The following is a 19576-nucleotide window of genomic DNA, read 5'->3' as shown; positions in this document are numbered from 1 at the left end:
TAAGCTCTTTTTACTTTTCTTCTTCTTTAATTTTTAAAAACACTTCAATAATGTCCTGACCAGCAGCAGTACAAACACTAAAAGCAAGGGTTGGTTTTTTTTTTTGCCCAGAAAAACAAAACAAAAACAAAACCCCCAAACAAGAAAACAAACAACAAAAAATCCCCCCAAACCACATATTAAAAATGGCAGGCTTTTTATAACAATAATTAAAGTAATAAAAACATACAAAACTTTGTTTTTTAATATATATACACAGTACAAGGCTGAAGCACCTTTGACTTTTCTCTCAAAATTGACATTTGTATGAAAACACCCCCGCCCCCCCTGCCCCCCCCCCCCCGCAGTAACAATAGGGTGGGTGTGGATAAATGTACATAGAGCTCTGGACATTTTCCCCCACGAAGGAATAAAAAGGTACCTTCAGTCTGTCGATTCACTTTATCTTTAGGTAAGAGCTTTTCTGGGGAAAAGCCTTTGGGTGAGGCTTCAGTACTGTTGCTTTGTGTGCTCCTAGGACCTGTTGCTTTCAGGGAAACTTTGCAGAAAAATAACTGAAACAAATAAGCCCTTTACTTAGAATGCACCCCACCTTCCTTCTGCTGGAGTGGTTCTCCATCCTGGGGAGGAGCGAGACCGGCCACCCCACGGCCAGAGCAGCCCGGGTTCCTGAGGCCACAGGGCCTGGCAGCACACGACACGCACACCGGAGGCCCGCTCCACCTCACGCACCCAGGGGCCAAGAGATGGGCACAGCTTAGTGTTGGTAATGGAGCCTTCATCTTGAGACTAAAGCATGACGACGTGGGAAAGGGAAAAACCGCCTTTAAAAAGGAAGAAACTATGGGCGTCTTACACGGGTTGCTTGCTGAGTTACAAAGGTGATCCAACTGCACTGAAGTCGAGGCGAGTTCGTTCTTTTTTTCTGGAGCCTGGAATCCTTTGCTTCATGCATGGCACATTCTCTCTCTTTTTTTTTTTTTTTAAGCGTCAAACCTCCCAGTGAAAAATATTAAATATTCAAGGTAATAAAATAGATAATATTTCTATACTATAGGTTCAGCCTAGTGCAAGGGAAACCGTCACCTCGGGAAACCCTTGAAGTAGCCTCTAGGCCAATGCATTGCAGGCAACGCAAGGCACTTCCGTAAGTGGTCCAGTTCCGCCTGGAGCCGCTCCCGTTCTGAAACGATCTTCTGCTTCTGGCTCCTCAGCTCCTGGAGGGAGACTGGTGTCAGACCCGCAGTTCACACAGTTAGGAAGGCTGTGGGATGCGCTCTAGCTGCCCCCGGCGTCTCCCAGTGGCAGCATCTGCCGCTCTCGCAGCTTCGCCCCTGGCACTGCCAAGCTTCTGCTGCGTCGGGAGTGGCCAAGGTGTCCAAGCCCCAAACACACGACAGCAGAAGCTGGCGGGGCTCTCGCTGTCACGGCTGTGTGTGCGGGGTCCGTCCTGTCCCAAGAGCTTGGCCCCCTCCCTCCATCCTCCTGAGCGCAGCACGGGGGAAGACTGACACGGGCAGTACACCCGCCCCCGACCCTTCCAGACCCATGTTCTGCGAACAGACGACACCCCCTCCTCAGGTGACTGCTGAATTTAACCCCTCTCAAGAGCACAACTTCCCTTCAAAACTTGTCTGTATGGGTGCCTCTGAACCCAGACTCGAAAGGCTGAATGAGAATAACCACTGTGGGGTCAAGAAAGCCCCCCCGGAGCCAGTCTGATCCCTGAGACTCACCGCCATGCTGTGGGAGAGCTGCTCGGCCGTGAGGCTGAGACTGTAATGCTGTGCCTCCAGCCGCCTGCACTGCGCCTGCAGCACCTGCCGCTCCAGATCTTGCTCTGAAAAGACAAGCCAGGGTGACATCTTCTGTACGCAGGGCCCCAGGCCTGGCGTGTGGCCTCTTCTCTCCAGAGCAGCTGGTCAAAGCTCTCTCATTTGGACCACATGGCTCCCTGCCCTATAGATCGTGCTGGTGACTAGATGTTACTAAAGTAACCCAACCCAGGGGAATAAAGACCGAGGACACAGCATTGAAAGGCAATTTAAGGGACGCAGCTTAGGAAACAGCACCAACTTACAGCCTTAAGATGCATTTTTCAAGAAAGATAAAAGGCTTAGACACAAAAACTTTTAAGCTGTTAGAAATTTATCGTTTTAACAAGTAAAACCTCTGCCTTTCCGAAAGATACTGAGCTTCACATCTTCAGGAATAAATCTGTTTTAACAGTCTCTTCAATAAGTGGTGCTGAGGAAACTAGACAACTGTATATAAAAGAATGAAACAGAGCACTAACGCCATACACAAAGGCACATTCAAAATGGACTAAAGACCTAAATGTAAGGCTGGTTATTATAAAAAGCCCTTAGAGAAAAACAGAGGCAGAAGAATCTTTGACATAGATTGCAACAAGCTCTTTTGATCCACCTCCTAAAATAATGAAAACAAAAACAAATGGTGGGACCGAATTAAAGGCTTTTGCATGGCAAAGGAAACCATAAAACAAGAAGATAACCCATAGTATAGGAGAAAGTATTTATAAAAGATGCAACCAGTAAGGAATTTAATCTCCAAGATATACAAACAGCTCATGTAGCTCAATATTTTTAAAAACCAACCTAATCAAAAAATGGGTGCAGATCCCCCCCTTATTTTTCTTAATCTTGGGTTCCCTGACTAGGGACTGAACCCACACTTTCCTCACTGGAAAGTGGATTCTTAGCCACTGGACCACCACTTCACCATCTGGGTGAACATCTAGATAGATCTTTTTCCAAAGAAGACATACGAATGGCTGAAGAGATGCTCAACATCACTAATTATCAGAGATGCAAATCAAACCACCACCTCACCCCATTCAGAACGACCATCATCAAAAAATCTACAGTAAATGCTGGAGAGGGTATGGAGAAAAGGAACCCTCCTACTCTTGTCGGTGGGAATATAAATTGGTGCAGCCACTATGAAGAGGACTATGGCGGTTCCTTTAAAAACTAACAAGGGACCTACCATATGATTCAGCAGTCCCAATCCTGGGGCTATATATCTGGAGAAAACAATAATTTGAACAGATACATGCAATCTTATGTTCACAGCAGCACTGCTAAACAGCCAAAACATGGAAGCAACCTAACTGTCCACCGACAGAGGAACGGATAAAGAAGGCGTGGTGTGTATGCGCAGTGGACTACTACTCGGCCACAGGAAAACGAAATGCCGCTCACAGCAACACGGACAGACCCACAGATGGTCATACGAGTGAAGCAAGTTGGAGGAAAACATGTATCACAAATGTATGATTCCACATATATGTGGAATCTAAAAAAATGGTACAAACGAACTTATTTACAACACAAAGTCAGAGATGCAGAAAACAGTCTTCTGATTATGGGGGTGGGGGATAAATTGGGAGATTGGTATTAACACAGAGAACTCTGCTCAAAATTCTAATGGCCTATACGGGAAAAGAATGTAAAAGAGTGGATATATGTGCGACAGACTGATTTTGCTGGAACTAACAAATCAACTATATATACATACTTCAATAAAAAAAACAGATACTCCTGTTGTGGCTACGAGGGCATCCTTTTTAACTGTGTTGAATACTTAGCTGGTTTTACGATGCTTATTTCAAAATATCTGAAATGATCGTGATATTCATGATAAAAACTTCTCTACAGTACAGCAATGAGTAGAATCTGGAGGTGGCAACGGCCAGGGTTCTGACGTTCTGGAGGCCGACGAGGGCTGGCCTCCTGGGCTGAGTGCTGCACCAGGAGGCGCGGAGCCTGTGGGCACGTCCTGAGACACAGAGCCCGCGAGGCATGCCAGAGAGGGAGACGCGGGCTCGGCTGAGTGAAACACTGCCTTTTCTCGGACCTGTGTGCGTAGCCACAGGGCGGGGACGGACAGAACGCTCAGAAGTGCAATAGGACTCGGTGGGCGAGCAGGCCCAGGTCCACGGTCACGCCGGGTGGGGCAGGCGCTTGGCGCCTAGGTTCCTCCAGGGAGGATGTCTGTCCGTGAGGAATGGCTGTTGCAAGCTAGCGCAGGCACCCCAGAAGCCCGAGGAGCGGTTCTGAGGCTCCTGTCTGCTTGTGGCCCAGGAGCTCTGGGCCTTGTGACTCAAACAGTCCCCAGTCTGGCGATGGAAACCGGCATGCATCATGAGCCCGCTGAGCCTCCTGGCACACTCTTCCCGGGACCCTGGCCTGCCTCCCCGGCCCTCCGTACCTTCCACGTGTTCCTGGTAAGCTTCCAGAATGGCCTCAATCCCCTGCCACTTGCGCCGGGGGGGGTCCTCGTCGTCGTCCTCTCCGTCCTCCTCCTCCTCCGAGTCCGGGTCCATCTCCTGCACCAGGGGGCCCTTCCTGCTGGCGGGGGGTTCCTGCTGCCCGTTGTGCTGGGGCGCAGGCAGGCGGCTGGAGGACTGCAACTCGGGGAGGTTGTAGTGGACGGACGCGTCAACCTTATGGTTCTGCTCCGCCGACAGCATGGCTGCGCTTCCTGAGGAGGGGAGATGGCTGTCACAGGGCCCCCCAGGACACGCCCTGGGGGCAGGCGACGCGTCAACAGGTCCCGGCAGACACAACGGAGCGGAGCGAGGCCTATGCCCTTCGGAGACCAGAGACGGCTCCGTCAGAAAGGCTGGAGCGCGCTGCCGCAATGGCAGCGGAACTGGGTCCAGGTCACCGCGGTGTGCCAATGTGCTCGGCGGGGTTAGGCTATGAGCCGCGCCGCCCTGGTCTGTAAAGCGTCTGCACCTCTCCCAGGACACACAGGCACTCCGGTCCCCGAGCACACCCCGTGCTGCCAAGAGTCTGAACAGGCTGGGCCTGTCTAGACCGGGTCTGCTCTGCCTCCCTGTGTGGACAGCAGCCTTGGGCAGTCAGTGGACCCATGAGGCCCAAACTGGCAGGGGCTGGACGGTGCTAAAGTCCTGAGGAAACAGTCAAGTGTAAAGTCAGGGAAGGGCTGAGATCAGGCAGGAAAAGTTAAGTCCTTAAGCTGCCGAAAAACCTCTGTGGGTGTGTCTTAGAGGGAGCACAGGGGTTTAATCTAGCCAAAACATCTCCCCTCTTGAAAAGTCTGAACTCACAACAAACATCCAACAGAGGAGAGTTTTGTTTTGCTTTTTTTAAAATCCACATCAAAAACCACTACCCTTCGCTTTTCATTTCATCCCTGCTGACAGCATTATTTTACCTGAAGGATACTGACACCGTCAGACCTGTTTATCTAAAAATGCTTCTCTGTCTATTCAGTTTTTCACAGGTCGTAGGAGGAAAATTTTTAAAATCGTTTTGGCAAAATAATGTGAAAATAATCATATAATTTTCTCTCGGCTGTTGCTCCCTGGGCATTCTTTTCTAGTCAGTTTCAGCCTTTGATTCAGTGGGAATGAAACGTACTGACCCCTGTACTCTGAGTGTAGTGACTCCCACACAGAGAGGTCCAAGGCGCATCTCGACTCCGGGGGCTCAGGCACGGACCAGAGCAACCAGAATGTCCCACCAAGTGCCGCTGGGTCTGGTGATCAAGGGACAGTGGTGTTCCCAGGTGAGTCTGTGGGCAGGCTAGGAGATCCTTGCACCATGAAAGGCATGGATCCTATTTTTGCTAAAAAGGCTCCTCCCCTGTCATTACTGAAAGGAAGGGCTTTACAAAAAAGTCAAATGACTTCTGCTGGGAGGCAGAGCCTGCCTCTAACACCAGGTGCCGTGCGCCCCAGTCCTAGCGGCCTCCTCACCTTTGTGCTTCTGCAGGGCCTTCTGGGTAGACTGCAGGACGGACTCATGGAACTGGTGCGCGAACTCTTCCGCCACAAAGGGCTCCCACGGCTTGCTCTTTCCGTTGATGCTGTGCGACAGCGGCACGGGGATGTCCTTGGGTGCGGGGCCCCGGACGTGGTGGAGCATGCTCAGGTTCTTCTTGCCCCCGGGGGCCTCACTCGGCCTGGCCTTCTCAGCGCCGGCGGGGGCTGGCTCCTGGACGCGCTCCGGGGGCCGGAGCTGTCCTAGCCTCCCAGGTTCTGTGGCCTTTGGGATGTCGGACAAGGAGGCGGCAATGCCCACAGGCTTCTCCGTGTCCAGGCAGGCTTGCTGCGTGGTGGGTTCTTAAGAGACAAAAAGCGAGGGACACTGTCAGAACCACACGTGAACAGGCCGACCCTGATCTCTAACCTAGGACGGAGGACCCAGACTCTGGAACCATTTAATTAAAGGTCAGCGTGCAGTGTTTGGTCTGAGACGGGGTGTGTTTAAGCTGCGAGGCCATCCTTGAAAGGTGCCCCAGGAAGGTGTCTGGGAAGAAGAATGTGAAGGAAGGAGCAAGTTGCTTCTGGTCATCCGAGAGGCAGGAAGTTACACAGCCAGATCCAGAGAGAAAGACTGAATCAGGGGCCAAGGACAGGGCCAGACCACCACCATTTCCTGCTTTGTCAGCAGGACAGCAGAGTCAGAGCCGTGAGAGGGAGAGAGAGAGAGAAAGCAGGTATCACAGGGCCTCTGAGACACACGCCAGGAGCACACAGCCCAGGCGGCAAGTGCTGAAACTGAAACCTGGGCCACGGCAGGACGAACGGATGGCGGCCACACCTGCCACCAGGCCAAGTCCGCCGGAGGAGCCAGGACCCCACACCCCTGAAAGCGTGACTGCTGGCACCGTGTTCCGCTGAGATCGTCTCACGCGCAGGAAGCTTGAGAGAGAGAAAGGAGAGGGAGAAAGAAGCCCGCCGTGTCCGGGAGGAAGACGACCTGGGGTGGTCGGTGGCCTGCGGCCCTGGGCACCCCCGGGACAGTCCCGGGGGTGGCGGATGGGGCTGGCCTTACCGCTCAGGGACACGGCAGGACTGTCCCTCGGAGAGCTCCTGAGCGGGTCTGCCACTGCGGCGGACAGCGCCTTCTGCTTCATGGCCTGGAGCAGCTCAACAAGCCTCTCTTTGTCTGTGAGAAAAGCAGCCCGAGATTACTGGGGGGGGATCGCACCACTCCTGAGCGGGCAGAGGAGCAGGAGTGTAGCTCAGGCTGCAGCCGGCAGGCGCGAGTCCTTCGGAACGAGACACGAAGCCGCGGGCACAGGCTGGCTTTAGAGGAAGAACGTTCACTTTAGAGCCCGGACTCCTAGGCTGCCACCCCCTGACGTTTCAGGTGTTCCAAGAACAACGGTGCGTGCATGTGGCGAGTCACAGGTACCTGCGGGCCTCTGTGGGAGAATTCTCATTTTAAAAAGTTGGCCTCAACATAGGAAGCAACCCCAAAAAGCCACACCGCGCCTCGGGGCAGGCAGGCTCTCTCCCGGGGCAGTCAGCTCCCCGCTGCTCCCGCTGCAAGCGAGGCTCCTGTGTCAGCTGCCACCAGGGAAGAGGGACACACACACACACACCCCGTGTGACCCCGCAGTTCAGGGGCTCCTCGCCCAACCTCCTTAGGATTTGAGTCAGGCCGAGAGACGCGCTTCTCAAACAAAACCCTTCACGTTCTCAGGGATGTGTCCTGGTCCCATCACTGCCTCTTTAAGGGAGAGCAGGAATCCAGGCCCACCGGTGCGGCCCAAAACGAACGAAATGAGTGGAAGCAACTAAAATGACCGACAAGCACTCTTGCTTTCCTCAACTTCCTTCCAGAAAGAGGTGACCAGGCCTCAGCAAGCGGGGACAGTGTGGGCGTGAGGCCCAGAAAGGTCGAGTTTTCCCACGGCGCTGAGCAAGCATGAGGCGCAGACCAGGGAAGGGGTGCCCCAGAAGGCGAGTTCAGATTCCAGCCCAGTCACCCCTCGTGGCCAGACCGGGCCGAAGGGTGAGCCGTCCATGTGGGGTGGGTGTCGGCCCGGCCCCGCCCCGTGGCCTCGGACCACCCACACCTCCTGCCATCAGGAGCAACGGCGGCCACCGCCCGCACAGCGGAGACCCAGCGACCGCAGGCACTGCGAGACCCAGCCGGGGACAAGAGCAGGTGGGAGTCCACGGCTGACTACACAGGACACCAGCCCCCTTCAGTGTCCCAGGACAACACAGGAGAAAGCATGCTCTGGAGGGAGGGGCCGTGTGAGTTTCCCACAGAGAGAGGCGTGGTGGCGAAGAGACAGGGGACGAGTCCGTGAGAGCCGAGGGCCGACTTCAATCCCGAGAGCCCACGGCCCCGCCTGCTTCCTCAGAGACCCCCGGCCGCCCTGGCGAGCCTGTCCTGAGGCCCAGCCCGGCCCCGCCTCACCTTTCCTCTTCTCGGCGCTGATATGGGTCAGGTTGAAGATGGTCAGGAACTTTTTCTTCTCCTCGAAGTTGGGGCTGCTGTTCATGTCGTCGGGGCTGTAGCGGGTGGACAGCGCCAGTCTGGGCGAAGGCGTCCGCCGTTTGCTCCGCGCCGTCGGGGGCGACGGGCTGCGCTCTCTCAGCATCCGCCGGCGTTTCCTCCGCTTCTGGGTCAGCAAGTCCTCCTTCTGCTGTTGGGTGGTCAAGCCAAAAAGTTGCAAAAACTCTAGCTTCTAGATTGGGAAAGAAAACAAATGAGGTTGAAACCACGGGCAGAGGCTCCCGCTGACCCCGGGGCCTCCTGGGCCTCGAAGGCTGCGCTGAGGACGCTCCGGGCTGGCCCGGGGAGGGGGAGGAGGGCACCCGGAAGGCATCTCAGCCGGCGCGGGGAAGCCGAGAGGGGTGCCCACAGCCCAGCCCAGGGCCCAACAGCGGTGAGACCCCAGATACCTCGGAGGATGTGTCCAGTTTGAGGGGCGGCTGCTCGGCCACGCAGCGGAGGTGGGCCCTGACCTCCTCTTCATCGCTCTCGTCGTAGGAGTCGTCCAGGTCGTAGTAGTATCCTGGAGGCAGGAACGGAGCTCTTCAGCCAGGCAAGGGGGCTCACCTTTCCAGGGGATGCACACGGGGCACCCCTCGGACCTGAGAGCCCCCCCACAGGCCAGGCCCTGCTGCCCCTGACCACCCCCTGGCCCCAGGCCTCCTCAGGGCTGGCGGTGGGGGCACGAGGTGCGCACCAGAGCTGACACAGCCCCCTGGCAGGGGACTGTCCTTCACTCCGGCCCGGGGCCAGGGTAGCCCAGGTCTGTCTGCACATCTGCTCCCCTCCTGCTCAGGAGGGCCAGGGCACTCAGGGGCCCTGTCCTCGCAAAGGCGCAGAGTCTGCGCGCAGAGTTCCGTGCACAACAGCAGAGCCCGAGGGCCCAGGGCCAGACCCGCCACCTCACAGGTGAGTGGAAGGGTGGCCCTTCCAGGACCAAACACGTGCTCCTCACGTGACCTGGGGCCCCGCTTCTGGCTGTGAGGCTGGGCTTGGCACCCGGCAGGAGCTAGGCTGGGACCCCTGGTCCCACCTGGCTGTTGAGGGGCTGTGTGGGTGGAAGGCGCCACGCTTGACCCGGGCCTGCTCTCCTGTTCTCTGTGGCTTTCCGGGGAACCCCAGGGCGCTGCTGGCCGAGTCCTGGGCCAGCAGTCTGGGGGAAAGCGCAGGAGCGAGGAGGGGAGACCAGACCTTTTTCCTGGGCCTCCCGCCGCCGGCGCTCCTCCAGGTCCAGCTTGCTGACCAGCCTCCGGCGCTGCTGCAGGAACTCATCGTAGACGTAGGCCGGGTCGGGGCCCCGAGGCGGCGGGGGCCGGTAGGGTGAGCCCGGCTTCAGGGGTCCAGGGGGCTCCCCGAAGGTGGCTGGCGGAGCGAGCGAGGCCCGGGGCTGGCCCAAGACAGTTGGGGTGGCTGGCTCAAGCTCCGCCAGGAAGGGCCCGGGCCCCGGGGGGAAGGCCTGCGGTTCTAGGGCCCCTGGCTCCCGGGGCGGCGGCGGGTACTTGTCCAGGGGGACGGCCTCGCGCTTGCGGGGCCCCTCCTCCGCCTTCTCCGGGCAGTAGACTCTCTCCACCTTCACCAGCGGGACGGCGGCCGGGCGGCTGGGCTCAAACGGGGTGGGGTGGCCATGTTGGGGGTGGCTCTCGGGGGCACGCCGTGGCTCCAGCGAGCTGTCCATCAGGGACACGGGGTTCCAGAGGGCCGTGGGCATCGAGTGGTGCTGGGGCTTGGGCGAGATGAGGGGCGGGGGCCCGCCAAAGTGCTGTGGGGGCTCGCGGCTGCCCGGCTCGTGGCGGTTCAGTCCCGGCCTAGGGGGGTGGGGGCAGGAGCAGCCGTCAGCCAAGGGCCCGGGCTGGGAGCCCCAGCCAGCACTGGAGGGGGTGAGAAGGCCTCCTGTAGGCCCCTTCCCCAGGGCTGGAGGAAGGACGTGCCTTCCGCTCTGCAGTGGAGAGACCCACGTCCTCTGCTAGCCAGCGCAGACCAGCTTCCGAGAGGACCCAAGGCCCAAGGCATGCCACCCGTGGGAGACGGTGGGGATGGGCTGGCCTCCTCTCCCCACACCGTGCTCACAGACAGCGGCAAGAGATCAGCCTGAGGGGTCTGCCTGGCCAAGTGGACTGGGGGAGACCCTCCGAGGAGACCCTCATGGCTAGCTGCTCCCCCCTGGTGGTTCCCATCAGGACTGAAGCGACCCCACGTGCCTGGGGAGCAGCAGCTACACCCAGAGGGTCTCTGACAACCAGACCGGGGCCTGTCCTGAGAGCCAGGTCACCAGCAGAGCGCATGACCCTCCCACTGGCCTCAGACCAGCAGCTCTGCCTCAAGGCCGAACCAAGTGCCTCTCTCCCTGGTGCATTTAAAACAAAATTCAAATTCAACCTTCAAAAGACTATTTGGCTGCTGTTTTTTCCAAAGTTTACCTACTACTTTTTAAGGGAAGCCCCATGCTGCCAAGGTGATCGAGGGCAAGATCTAAGGGAACTGGAGGGAAAAGGACACAGCCCACGGCAGGCACACGAGGCACGTGCCCAGGGCTCCTCCTGCCTGAGGAGGGGGCTGGCTCACCACAGCCCCCGAGGCTGCTGCACTGCTGCTGGGCAGATACCAAAGGGGACCAGCCACATCAAAAAGCTGTGAATCCCCAAGTAAACGGCAAAGGCATAAAACTTCGTACCAGAATAAATAACTTCCTGCACTGGAGCCAAACACAGACTGGTTTTCTAGCTCTGATCACAGGGCCTCAAAAGAATGTCACGGTGCCTTGGGGACCACCTGGCCAGGGGGCAGAGGCCACGCCTGCTGGGGCAGCAGCCCACAGGCCCTGACAGCTGCATTGGGATCCTGGTGCCCCAGGCCGAGGGAGGCAGCGTGTCCTGAACTCATCAGGAGCTGGTGGACGTGTACCACTGGCTCACCCGGTCCCCTAGGGGCTCACGGGAGCCAGGGGCAGCTCAGAAGTAGAGGAGACAGCCCTTGTGTGGCTCCGAGTGGGCCCAGAGTAGCAGAGGGACCGTGTGCAGCAGACGGTCCAGCCTGGCTCACTGTGGCCAGACTGACCGAGCAGGAAGGAGACCCAGCCAGGGGCCCCAGCGTGGTTCACTCCTGGCCACACCCAGCTAGCCAGGTGAATCCTCCCCGGGTGCCCTGATCAGTGGATGCCGAGGCAGGGGCTTGGATGGGTCAGCCGCGCCCAGGATACAGAAACCCACTGGCCAACAGGAGCTGGAGCAAAGAGGGAGGGAGCCAAGTGGACACTCACACCTCTGTCCCAGACACCTTGAGTGTTTCTCATCCTGAGAAGGCGGCACCATGGACGCCGAGGGCTGGGAAGAGGCTCAGAAGCCCTCCCGCCTGAACTCCGTGCACAGCAGAGGAGACGGGGGCAGGGCCCAGTGTCCCCCAGGCCTAGACCTGCTCCTGCCACCAACTCTGGCTGAGGGTCTCCACCTGGGTCTACAGAAGGAGCCCTGGAGGGATGGTGGGGTGGGGCAGGGGGTACACGGGGTGACAGCCAGATAAGCAGGTGGGGGCAGCGAGGCCCAGGGTCAGCTCCGAGTAGGGGCCCAGCTCACAAAGTGAGTGTCAGCAGCCAGGGTCCCAAAAACAGGCTTAAAAGCCTCTCGGAAAAATTTTTTTTTACAATAGGGCAGGAAAAAATGGGTTATTTTTTTTTTAATTATAAAAGCAATAAAATTAACTTTTTGTATGGTTAAAAATCAAAGGGAGTCCCCTTCTCATTCCAGTTTGGACAGAGAGAGATGCTAGCACAGAGATTAAGTATCCATGGAAGCTTCTCGGTCGCCCCCCTCAGGCACCAAGCCTGCCCGGAGGGGCCGGGCCGGCTGTGGACAGTTCCTGGCAGATGAAGCCCCTGAAGCGAGCACCTTCCTCCTCCCCGGTCTCCCTCCTCCCGGCTCTGACGGGGGTCTTAGAAGGTGACACAGAACCCAAGTGACAGCACTCCACAGGCAGCCAGACCAGAGGCACTCGCTAAACGCAGGCTCCCCCAGCTCCCCGCCCCGGGCCCCACCTGGCGCTCTCCGGCCGGTGCTCCGGGTCCGCGGGCGCCGGCGGCCGGCCCAGGTCCAGCTGCTGCTCCAGCACCTGCTGCCGGAACTCAGACACCTGCGACTGGCGGTCCTCCTTCTCCTGCCGCAGGCGACGCTGCCGCGCCAGCCACTTCTCCTCCTCATTGGTGCGCTGCAGGAGCAGGGCTGTGGCCGCGCTGCTGCCCGGCAGCGAGAAGAGCCCGTGGCCGGCGAGGAGGCCGGGAGCCGTGTGGGGCGGGGCGGCTGCCGGGTGCAGGGGGTGCTGCACGGGCTTGGGCACCTGCAGGCCCGCGTCCTTCAGCTTCTCTGTGGGAGGGGGAGGCCGTCAGGGCGGGGCGGGGCGGGGTCCTGGTGCAGCCCCGCCCCTCCCGCCCCGCCTCCTTGGAGAAGCCCGCCCCCTTTCTGTGGGGCCGGGCCAGGAACGGCGGGATGGCGGGATGGCTGCTCCCTGGGGGTCCCGCCTGTCTGAGGGTCACCTTGGGCGGGCTCACACTCGCAGCAGAGCGGACTTGAGCTCTGGGGGGGATCCCCAGACAGTGGTTAGACAACCATGCGAACTAAGGTTGTACGCAGTATAGTGAGATAAGGTACGCTAAGAATGAAGGTTAGATAGGCTGCTGTGCAAATTCACTGTTTTAGTAAAATAAAGTACGCTAACAACTAAGCTTAAAAAATACTCCAAACTATCATCTCTAAGAATTTGGTTGTACTATGGCGCACAGTCTCAGTACAGTGCACAATCTCAGTTATCCACCGGCCTTCACACCAAGTCTGAATCCTGCCAGCGGACATCCCTGTCCTCGGCTCCCAGCCCGGGGCCGCCCCTCGCCCCCTCGCCCCCTCGCCCCCTCGCCCCCTCGCCCCCGTCCCCAGACCGAAGCCGCCAGGCTTGATCACACAGCGTGCGGCCGCCCCGGGGGCCCGACCCTCCCCGGGTACCTGCGCGGGTTGGGGTGAGCTGCTCCGAGGGCTTGGCCCGCTCCTCGGCGGCGTGGCTCCGCAGCGCGTGCAGCTCGGCCACGGGCAGGAAGGCCGGCTCCAGTGCCTTGGCGGCCAGCAGCTCCTTCTCGCGGGCGCGCTGTTCCCGCTGGCGCTCCAGTTCACGCTCCTTCTCGCGCTCCAGCTCCTTTTCGCGCTCGCGCTCCTTCTCGCGTTCACGCTCCCGCTCCTTCTCGCGCTCACGGTCGGCCTCCCGCTCGCGCTCGCGCTCCCTCTCCCGCCTCAGCTCCTCGTCCACCTGCAGCCTGGAAGTAAGGACAGGGATGTGACCTCCGTGGCGGGGAGAACCCCCAGAAGCGAGGCGCTCACACGTGAGCCCGGGGTTCTCCCCCTCCCAACGGGAACGGGCCGCGGGCCAGGTTCTGCTTTGGCTAACGCGCCAAGAAAAAACTCAGCGTCCACTGGAGACCGAAAGTCGTGGACAGACTCTCCAGGAGCCTGGAAGGCTCCCAGCCGCAGCCAGCGATTGTGAGGACGTGACCTCCAGACAGCAGCTGGGAGCTCCCGGCAGCGCCCCTTCTGCAGACAAGCAGGCCGAGGGCAGGGGTAGCCTGTCCAAGCACAGCTGGCCCAGCCGGGCTCTCGAACGGGGCTGGCTTACCTCTCGGCGCTCAGGCTGGACATCCGCTCTGAGTGCAGCGCCGCCAGGGACGAGTGGGAGAGCTCGGGCGGGTAGCGGACACCCGAGAGGTGGAGGTGCATGGCCGATGGGTGCAGCGGGGGCAGGGAGCCAGGGGCAGGGATGGGGTAGAAGGGGGACCGCAGGGCTGACAGGCAGTAGGAGTCGTCCATCCTGTGGGGGCAGAGGGGGCCGGTGAGCGGCTACGGTGGAGAGGAAGGCAGGACCCAGCTCCCCGCCAGGCACAGGTACTAATGCGGGAGCGGCGGACAGGGCCTCCACAAAGGTCCCGGAGAGCCCCCTTCCACAGCCAGCCCCCAAGCCCTGCACTCCCAGAGGCCACAAGGCCCCGCCGGCCACCCCTCAGCTCAGCTGGGCCAGGCCCAGTGGGGCCCCTCCAGGTCTGACCGTCTGACCTGGGAAGCTCCTACACAGAGTGGAGGCACAGCGCCGTCTGCTCCGGGTACTAACAGTCACGCGTGCCTGGGGAATTCTGAGTGGAAGTGGAGGAGCCAGGGAGGCCAGCTGGCGCGAGGAGAGTCTCCCTCTAGGGGTAAGCTCTGGACGGCTCATCCAGAGGCTGGGGGAGCGGCCCGCCCCACAGTCCCCCCCTCGGGGAACCTGGTCTCAGACCAGGGTCTGCCCGCAGGCGGCTGGGGACGTCCGGATGCCTCACCTGAAGGCCGGGTGCGGGAAGGGGTGCGGGGCCAGGTAGCTGGGGTGATAGTAGGCTGCGGCGGTGGCCGGGTCCAGGCCGAGCGGAGGCAGGGAGGACACGCGGAGGTCCTCGGCCGTGTGGTAGGGCCGGAAGCTCCTCAGGTAGTCCTCGGTCACCGTGCTGGGGGGTACCACGTGGTGCACAGGCCGCTGCAGGCTGCGGGCGGGAGGGGGTGGTGGAGGTGAGCTCCGGGCCCCTGGGCCACCGCCCAGCCCCCCGCCACCACCTCCCTCCTCGAAATGGCAGTCCCTGCCGGAGGCCCAGGGCCCAGACGTGGGCAGCTGCTGCTCCTCGGGCCGCCTTGGCCCCTCACCAGAGGGCACGGGTCTGTTACCTGCAGCGTGGAGAGACCACACCCCCACCTCCAGCCCTAGGAGCCAGGCTGGGGGTTTAGGGTCAGGCAGGCAGAGAGCCCGCCGTGGGCACAAGTGGCAACGGCCAGCAGGGCTGCCAGCCCAGGGCGCGGCCACCACCAGGCAGCTCTCGGGCTCAGCTGGTATGGACTCACGGCAGCCAGAACCTTGGGAGTCCCACCCCACACCGTGACCAACCCCTAGCCGACACTTACTTCAGTGGTGGGAAGCGGGAGTCCTGCACCACCGAGCTGGGCGAGATGCCGAAGGGGTAGGGGGTGCTGAGCAGGTGCGAGGGGATGGCCGGGCCCCCCGCCTTCTCCTGGGGCAGCGGGGGCTCCACGATGAGGCGCTCGCGGCCACTGCTGCCGCCCCGGGAGCTAGCATCCTGCTGGAGAAGAGAGTGCGGGTCAGGGCCGAGGGGCAGCTTGTAGCTCGGCCACCGGCAGCAGGCCAGGCCTTCCTCCGGACACACAGGAGCGGTCAAGCTTCAGGGAGAAATTCTTGCAACAGTCTCCACGCCACGGTGGGGGTGACAGCCGCTGAGTCCCTGCCCACCGCCCACCCGATCACCTGATCACGCCAGCGTCCCAGGGGCCCAGGTGGCAGCTGCCGGCCTGCCTCACAGATCACTAGGCCTCAGTGCCCCCGGAAGACATGGCTGAGCAGCTGGCGCTGCCTTGGGCCAAACAGGCCAGCCTGTTCCCCCCAGACAGACCCTGGTCAGCCCTGGCTCTGGCCAGAGCAGGCAGCTGTGGGGCCAGACCTGTCGGGGGACCTCTGCTCACTGGTGGGGGCTGTGGGCCCGCCTGCCAAGACTCCTGTTCAAGAGAGGGACCTGGGGCCTGGAAGGTTCAGTGGTGGGGAGACCCCAGGAAACCAGAAGGGGCTCATGCAAGGCAGGAAGGGAAAGGCAGTAGCCCCACCAAGCCCCGACCACACAGAGGGACATCCTGCAGGCCCACCCGCAGGAATGTCCGGCTCCAGGTTGGCAGGCCATGGAGAGGCTCTGTCACTCTGGTCGCTGACACGGCCGGAAGGGAGCAAGCGGCAGGCATGGAGCATTAACAGCCACTGGCCCAGGGTCCCGTCGCCACGCGGCCAAGGAGGACGCGGCTGCCTGGCCTCCCTGACCCGAGAGCTCCACGCGCCAGGCCCTCCCTCGCCAGGCCGCACGGTGCCCTGCTCACCTGGCGTCAAGCCTGGCCCAGCTACCCCGGTTAGCAACAGAAGAGCAGGACGCAGCGGCTCAGGGAGACACTCTCCGCTGTCTGCCTGGCGTCTCCCCCACTGGAGTTAGAAGATGGGGGCGGCAGAGCCTCCGGTCACCTCGCTCCCCACGCGGGGGGCACAGGAGGGACCACACAGCCCCCGCAGAGAGGAGGGGGCCACCCACCCACCACCGTGTCTACGAAACACCCGGGCAGGCAGCTGTGGCACCTCCTGGGCCCCAGAAGACGGCAGCGGCGTTCACTGCAGGAGATGGGCCTCGGGCTGCGCCGTGGCCAGGCCGGCCATGCTCCCACCCCGCATGGCAGGCCGCCCCTCGCAGGGCGTGGACTCCGACTCCCTCTTTCCCAGGCGGGCTTCACCAGGCTTGGGGGGGTCGAGGGCGAGCCCCTCACGCAAGTCAGGGCAGGAAGCCAGCACTCCCCTCCAGTCCCCAAGGCCCTGGATGGGTCCCCATGACTGACCCCGCCCAGGGGCCCCCGCCTGTTGGACGTGCACAGGACGCGGGTCCTGCACATACAGCTGCACCCCCTCACACCCCCGCCACTGGTGCGGGGCGCAGCCAGCACAAGAGGGGTGAGGCCTTGAACCCTGTGCCCGGGGTCTGGGCTAGACTGACCGGGGACGGGGCGGTGGAGGCGGGGGTGTTGCTGCCTGGGTGGGGACGCAGTGGCTAGAGCCTGAGGCCCCAAGGTACAGGGCGGCCCCCAGGAAACGCTGGGCCCCGCAGTGAGGGGACCCAGGCACTGCTTCCAGGCTGGCAGCCCCAGATGGCGGAGGCCTCGCAGGGGACCTGTGCGCACGGCCTGGGGAGGAGCTAAGGCCACTCCTGGCCCCGTTTGCTGGACCAGACGCGAGTGAGGGCCCCGTGCACCATCTCTGGGTGGGGCGGCCCCCATCAGCCCGCGGCAGGACAAAGCCCAGCTTGAAGACAGCAGGGCCAGATGGCACCTTCTCAGGTGGGAAAGGCTGGGGGAGGGGCAGCCGGCGGGCAGGGGGTCCCGCCCACCTGCCTGGAGCCCCGAGCCCCATCAAGTTCGCAACGGGCACCTGGGAACAAGGTCAGGGGCCGTGCCCGGGAGCCCCAGCTGCCTCCCCGGGAGCACCTGTGGGCTCTCCCTGCTGAGCGGCGGCTGCGGGCGCAGCTGCAGACAGAGGGAGCATGGGGAGGGGGGACCCTCCATTCTCTGGTGATTAGAGAGGCTTCCACCAGGCAGACGGGCAGACATGCCCTGTTAGCTCTAAAACAGACTATCTGTCATCTCATCTGTCCCCACGTTGCTCCCACCACCTGGGAAATGCCGGCAACCCCCACGCAGGGCGCCCCTCAAGCCTCCCCACCAGGAAGCGACTCCCCCTCCTGTCCCCCGCCCCCCCCAGGAGGATCACACCCTCCGCTGAGCCTCTGTGCCAGCCAGCCATCCCTCGCCACCCCCCAGCCCCCAGCCTGCCTCCCTGGGGCGCCTGTGTCCTGCTCACCGGCTTCCGCACGCTAAGCAGTTGGAGCGCGGCCCCCATGGCCCTTTCTCAGGGTCACTCGGTGCTTCCGAGACCGTGAGGACCCTTGGAGGAGGGCCGAGCTCGGGGGAAGGGGCCCATGGCCAGGAGCAGGGGCGTTGAGGAGGCTTCTGGGCCTAGAAGGGCAGCAGCTGGGTGCAGGGCAGGATGAGCAACCGCCGGGCCCCAGGGGTGAGGGGAGAGGCAGGTGGTTGGGCCCAGAGGTCAGGGCTGACTGTCGGGGGCAGTGGGGCCCTGGAGGCAAGGGACTGTGGTTCAGACCCTGGTCCTCTCTCAAACCGGGCTGGGGGACGGCTGGGCACCTGCACCCCGCTCTGGCTGGGATCAGCCCTGCTGAGCCCTGCCCGGCGCAGGGATGAGACAGGAGGGTCCGGCACCTCGCAGATCAAGGTAGGGCTACCCCCAGCTGGGTCCTCACCTCCTTCCAGGAATTCAGGGACTCCCCTCCCTGCTCTGTGGACGGAGGCTGCCCCCCCACCTCCAGGGCAGAGAACGGACAGACCCCGAGTGACGCCTAACCCCACCCGACCCAGCAGGGCAGAGACCTGGGGGCCAAGCCGAAGACCCACTGTCCCTCCACCCGCCTCCTGCTTTCTCCGGGTTTAATTAGTGCTTCCAAGTGGCGCTGGCCCTCTGGGGACTCGGCAGAAACATCCAGAGCTCGGTGCAGTGACCACGTTCTTAATTAGGAAGGCCCTCCAGGCTGGGGGTGCGGGGGTGGGTCCCCCGAGGAGTCACATGCCCTGGGTGCACACCCAGGGGGCCCCGCCAAGTGTGGGGAAGGCCTCCTGGGGCAGGCAGGCCTCGACAGTTAAGACAGGTGTCAATGAAGGCGACCTGTGAAAACGTGGGCACGACAGACAGGAATAGCAACAGCTCAAGTTTACGAGAAGCGCTCACGATGCGCAAACACCATTCTGTTCCCCCAGATTCCTTTGTGGGAGTCCCAACCCCAGGACCTCGCAAAGCAACCACGTGCGGGAGACGGGGGGTGTGTTCAGGGGTGACTGAGGCGACGTGCGGTCACGAGGGCGGGCCCTGGTGTCCTTGGAAGAAGGGGAGACCGGGGCACAGGCACGCACAGAAGGAAGAGCCCGTGAGGACACAGGGACAGGACGGCCGTCCACACGCTGAGGTGAGAGGCCTCGGGAGGGCCTGGCCCTGCCACGGCCGGGACGCGAGCCTCCAGCCCCACAGCAAACCTGCCCCGAGTCCCGCTCTGAGACCACGAGCTCCGGGAGTGCTCTCGAGACACACAGACCCTCCAGGCAGCTGCTGTTCGGCCCCTGCTCCCTCGGGGAGGAAACGGATCTCAACATGAGATAAGCCCGTCAGCCCCCACTCACCTGGCGGCTCTCACTCCTCCAGACGCCATTGACAGTCTTGGTGGGGGCGATGGTCACCACAGGGGGCGTGCTGGGGACGCTGTGTCCCCCCGGGGGGACGATGATGGGGCCCATGGGCACGCGCTTGGGCGTGCTGGCCGGGGAGCTGTGGTTGGTGGCCGGAGAGGAGACAGGGGACGACTCGCTGCTCAGTGAAGACCCTGCGGGAGAAGGACACAGCGCCTGAGCAGGTGGCCGGGCTCCGCAGACGCCCCAGCCCAGCCTGGGGTCTGGGCGGGAACTGGGGACACGACCAACCAACCAGGCGGGCATGCTCGCCCCTCCCCGGGGCTGCTTACCCCAACTCTACCCTGGGTGGGGGGAAGAGCCAGGGGAGTAAGCAGGTCCCCCCAACATGGATAGGGACTGAGCCCCAGGAGAGCAAGTGTGGGGCTTACAGGATGCTATGGGGGGAAGGGG

The 19576-nt window shown here is 61.5% G+C and overlaps 1 protein-coding gene across 1 annotated transcript; it reads right to left on the bottom strand.

The window, feature by feature from the left end:
- Positions 1 to 1037: 1037 nt before the first annotated feature.
- On the bottom strand, positions 1038 to 19246 carry GSE1 (Gse1 coiled-coil protein). The gene is made up of 14 exons (XM_068992345.1): positions 19118 to 19246; positions 15239 to 15411; positions 14629 to 14826; positions 13935 to 14126; positions 13274 to 13578; positions 12316 to 12640; positions 9480 to 10093; positions 8699 to 8811; positions 8211 to 8481; positions 6831 to 6944; positions 5750 to 6115; positions 4234 to 4506; positions 1737 to 1840; positions 1038 to 1217 (listed from the first exon to the last, which is right to left on the bottom strand). Exons 1-14 carry the CDS (start codon positions 19229 to 19231, stop codon positions 1083 to 1085), a joined length of 3297 nt encoding a protein of 1098 aa, XP_068848446.1. The 5' UTR covers positions 19232 to 19246; the 3' UTR covers positions 1038 to 1082.
- Positions 19247 to 19576: the final 330 nt, after the last annotated feature.

The sequence above is a fragment of the Capricornis sumatraensis genome, chromosome 20 (genome assembly GCF_032405125.1).
Source record: "Capricornis sumatraensis isolate serow.1 chromosome 20, serow.2, whole genome shotgun sequence".
Lineage (NCBI taxonomy): Eukaryota > Metazoa > Chordata > Mammalia > Artiodactyla > Bovidae > Capricornis > Capricornis sumatraensis.
The sequence above is the reverse complement of the archived record's forward strand: the minus strand, read 5'-3'. Positions and strand labels throughout refer to the sequence as shown.

What these genes read in the sequence shown, in the direction of transcription:
- GSE1 (XM_068992345.1), bottom strand. Translation starts at nt 19,231, where the DNA reads ATGGGCCCCATCATCGTCCCCCCGGGGGGACACAGCGTCCCCAGCACG. An exon ending in TCCAGCCTGAGCGCCGAGAG is followed by an intron (nt 13,579 to 13,934) that starts GTAAGCCAGCCC and finishes CCTTACTTCCAG; the next exon opens with GCTGCAGGTGGACGAGGAGC. An exon ending in GGCCCTGCAGAAGCACAAAG is followed by an intron (nt 4,507 to 5,749) that starts GTGAGGAGGCCG and finishes TCCCCTCCTCAG; the next exon opens with GAAGCGCAGCCATGCTGTCG.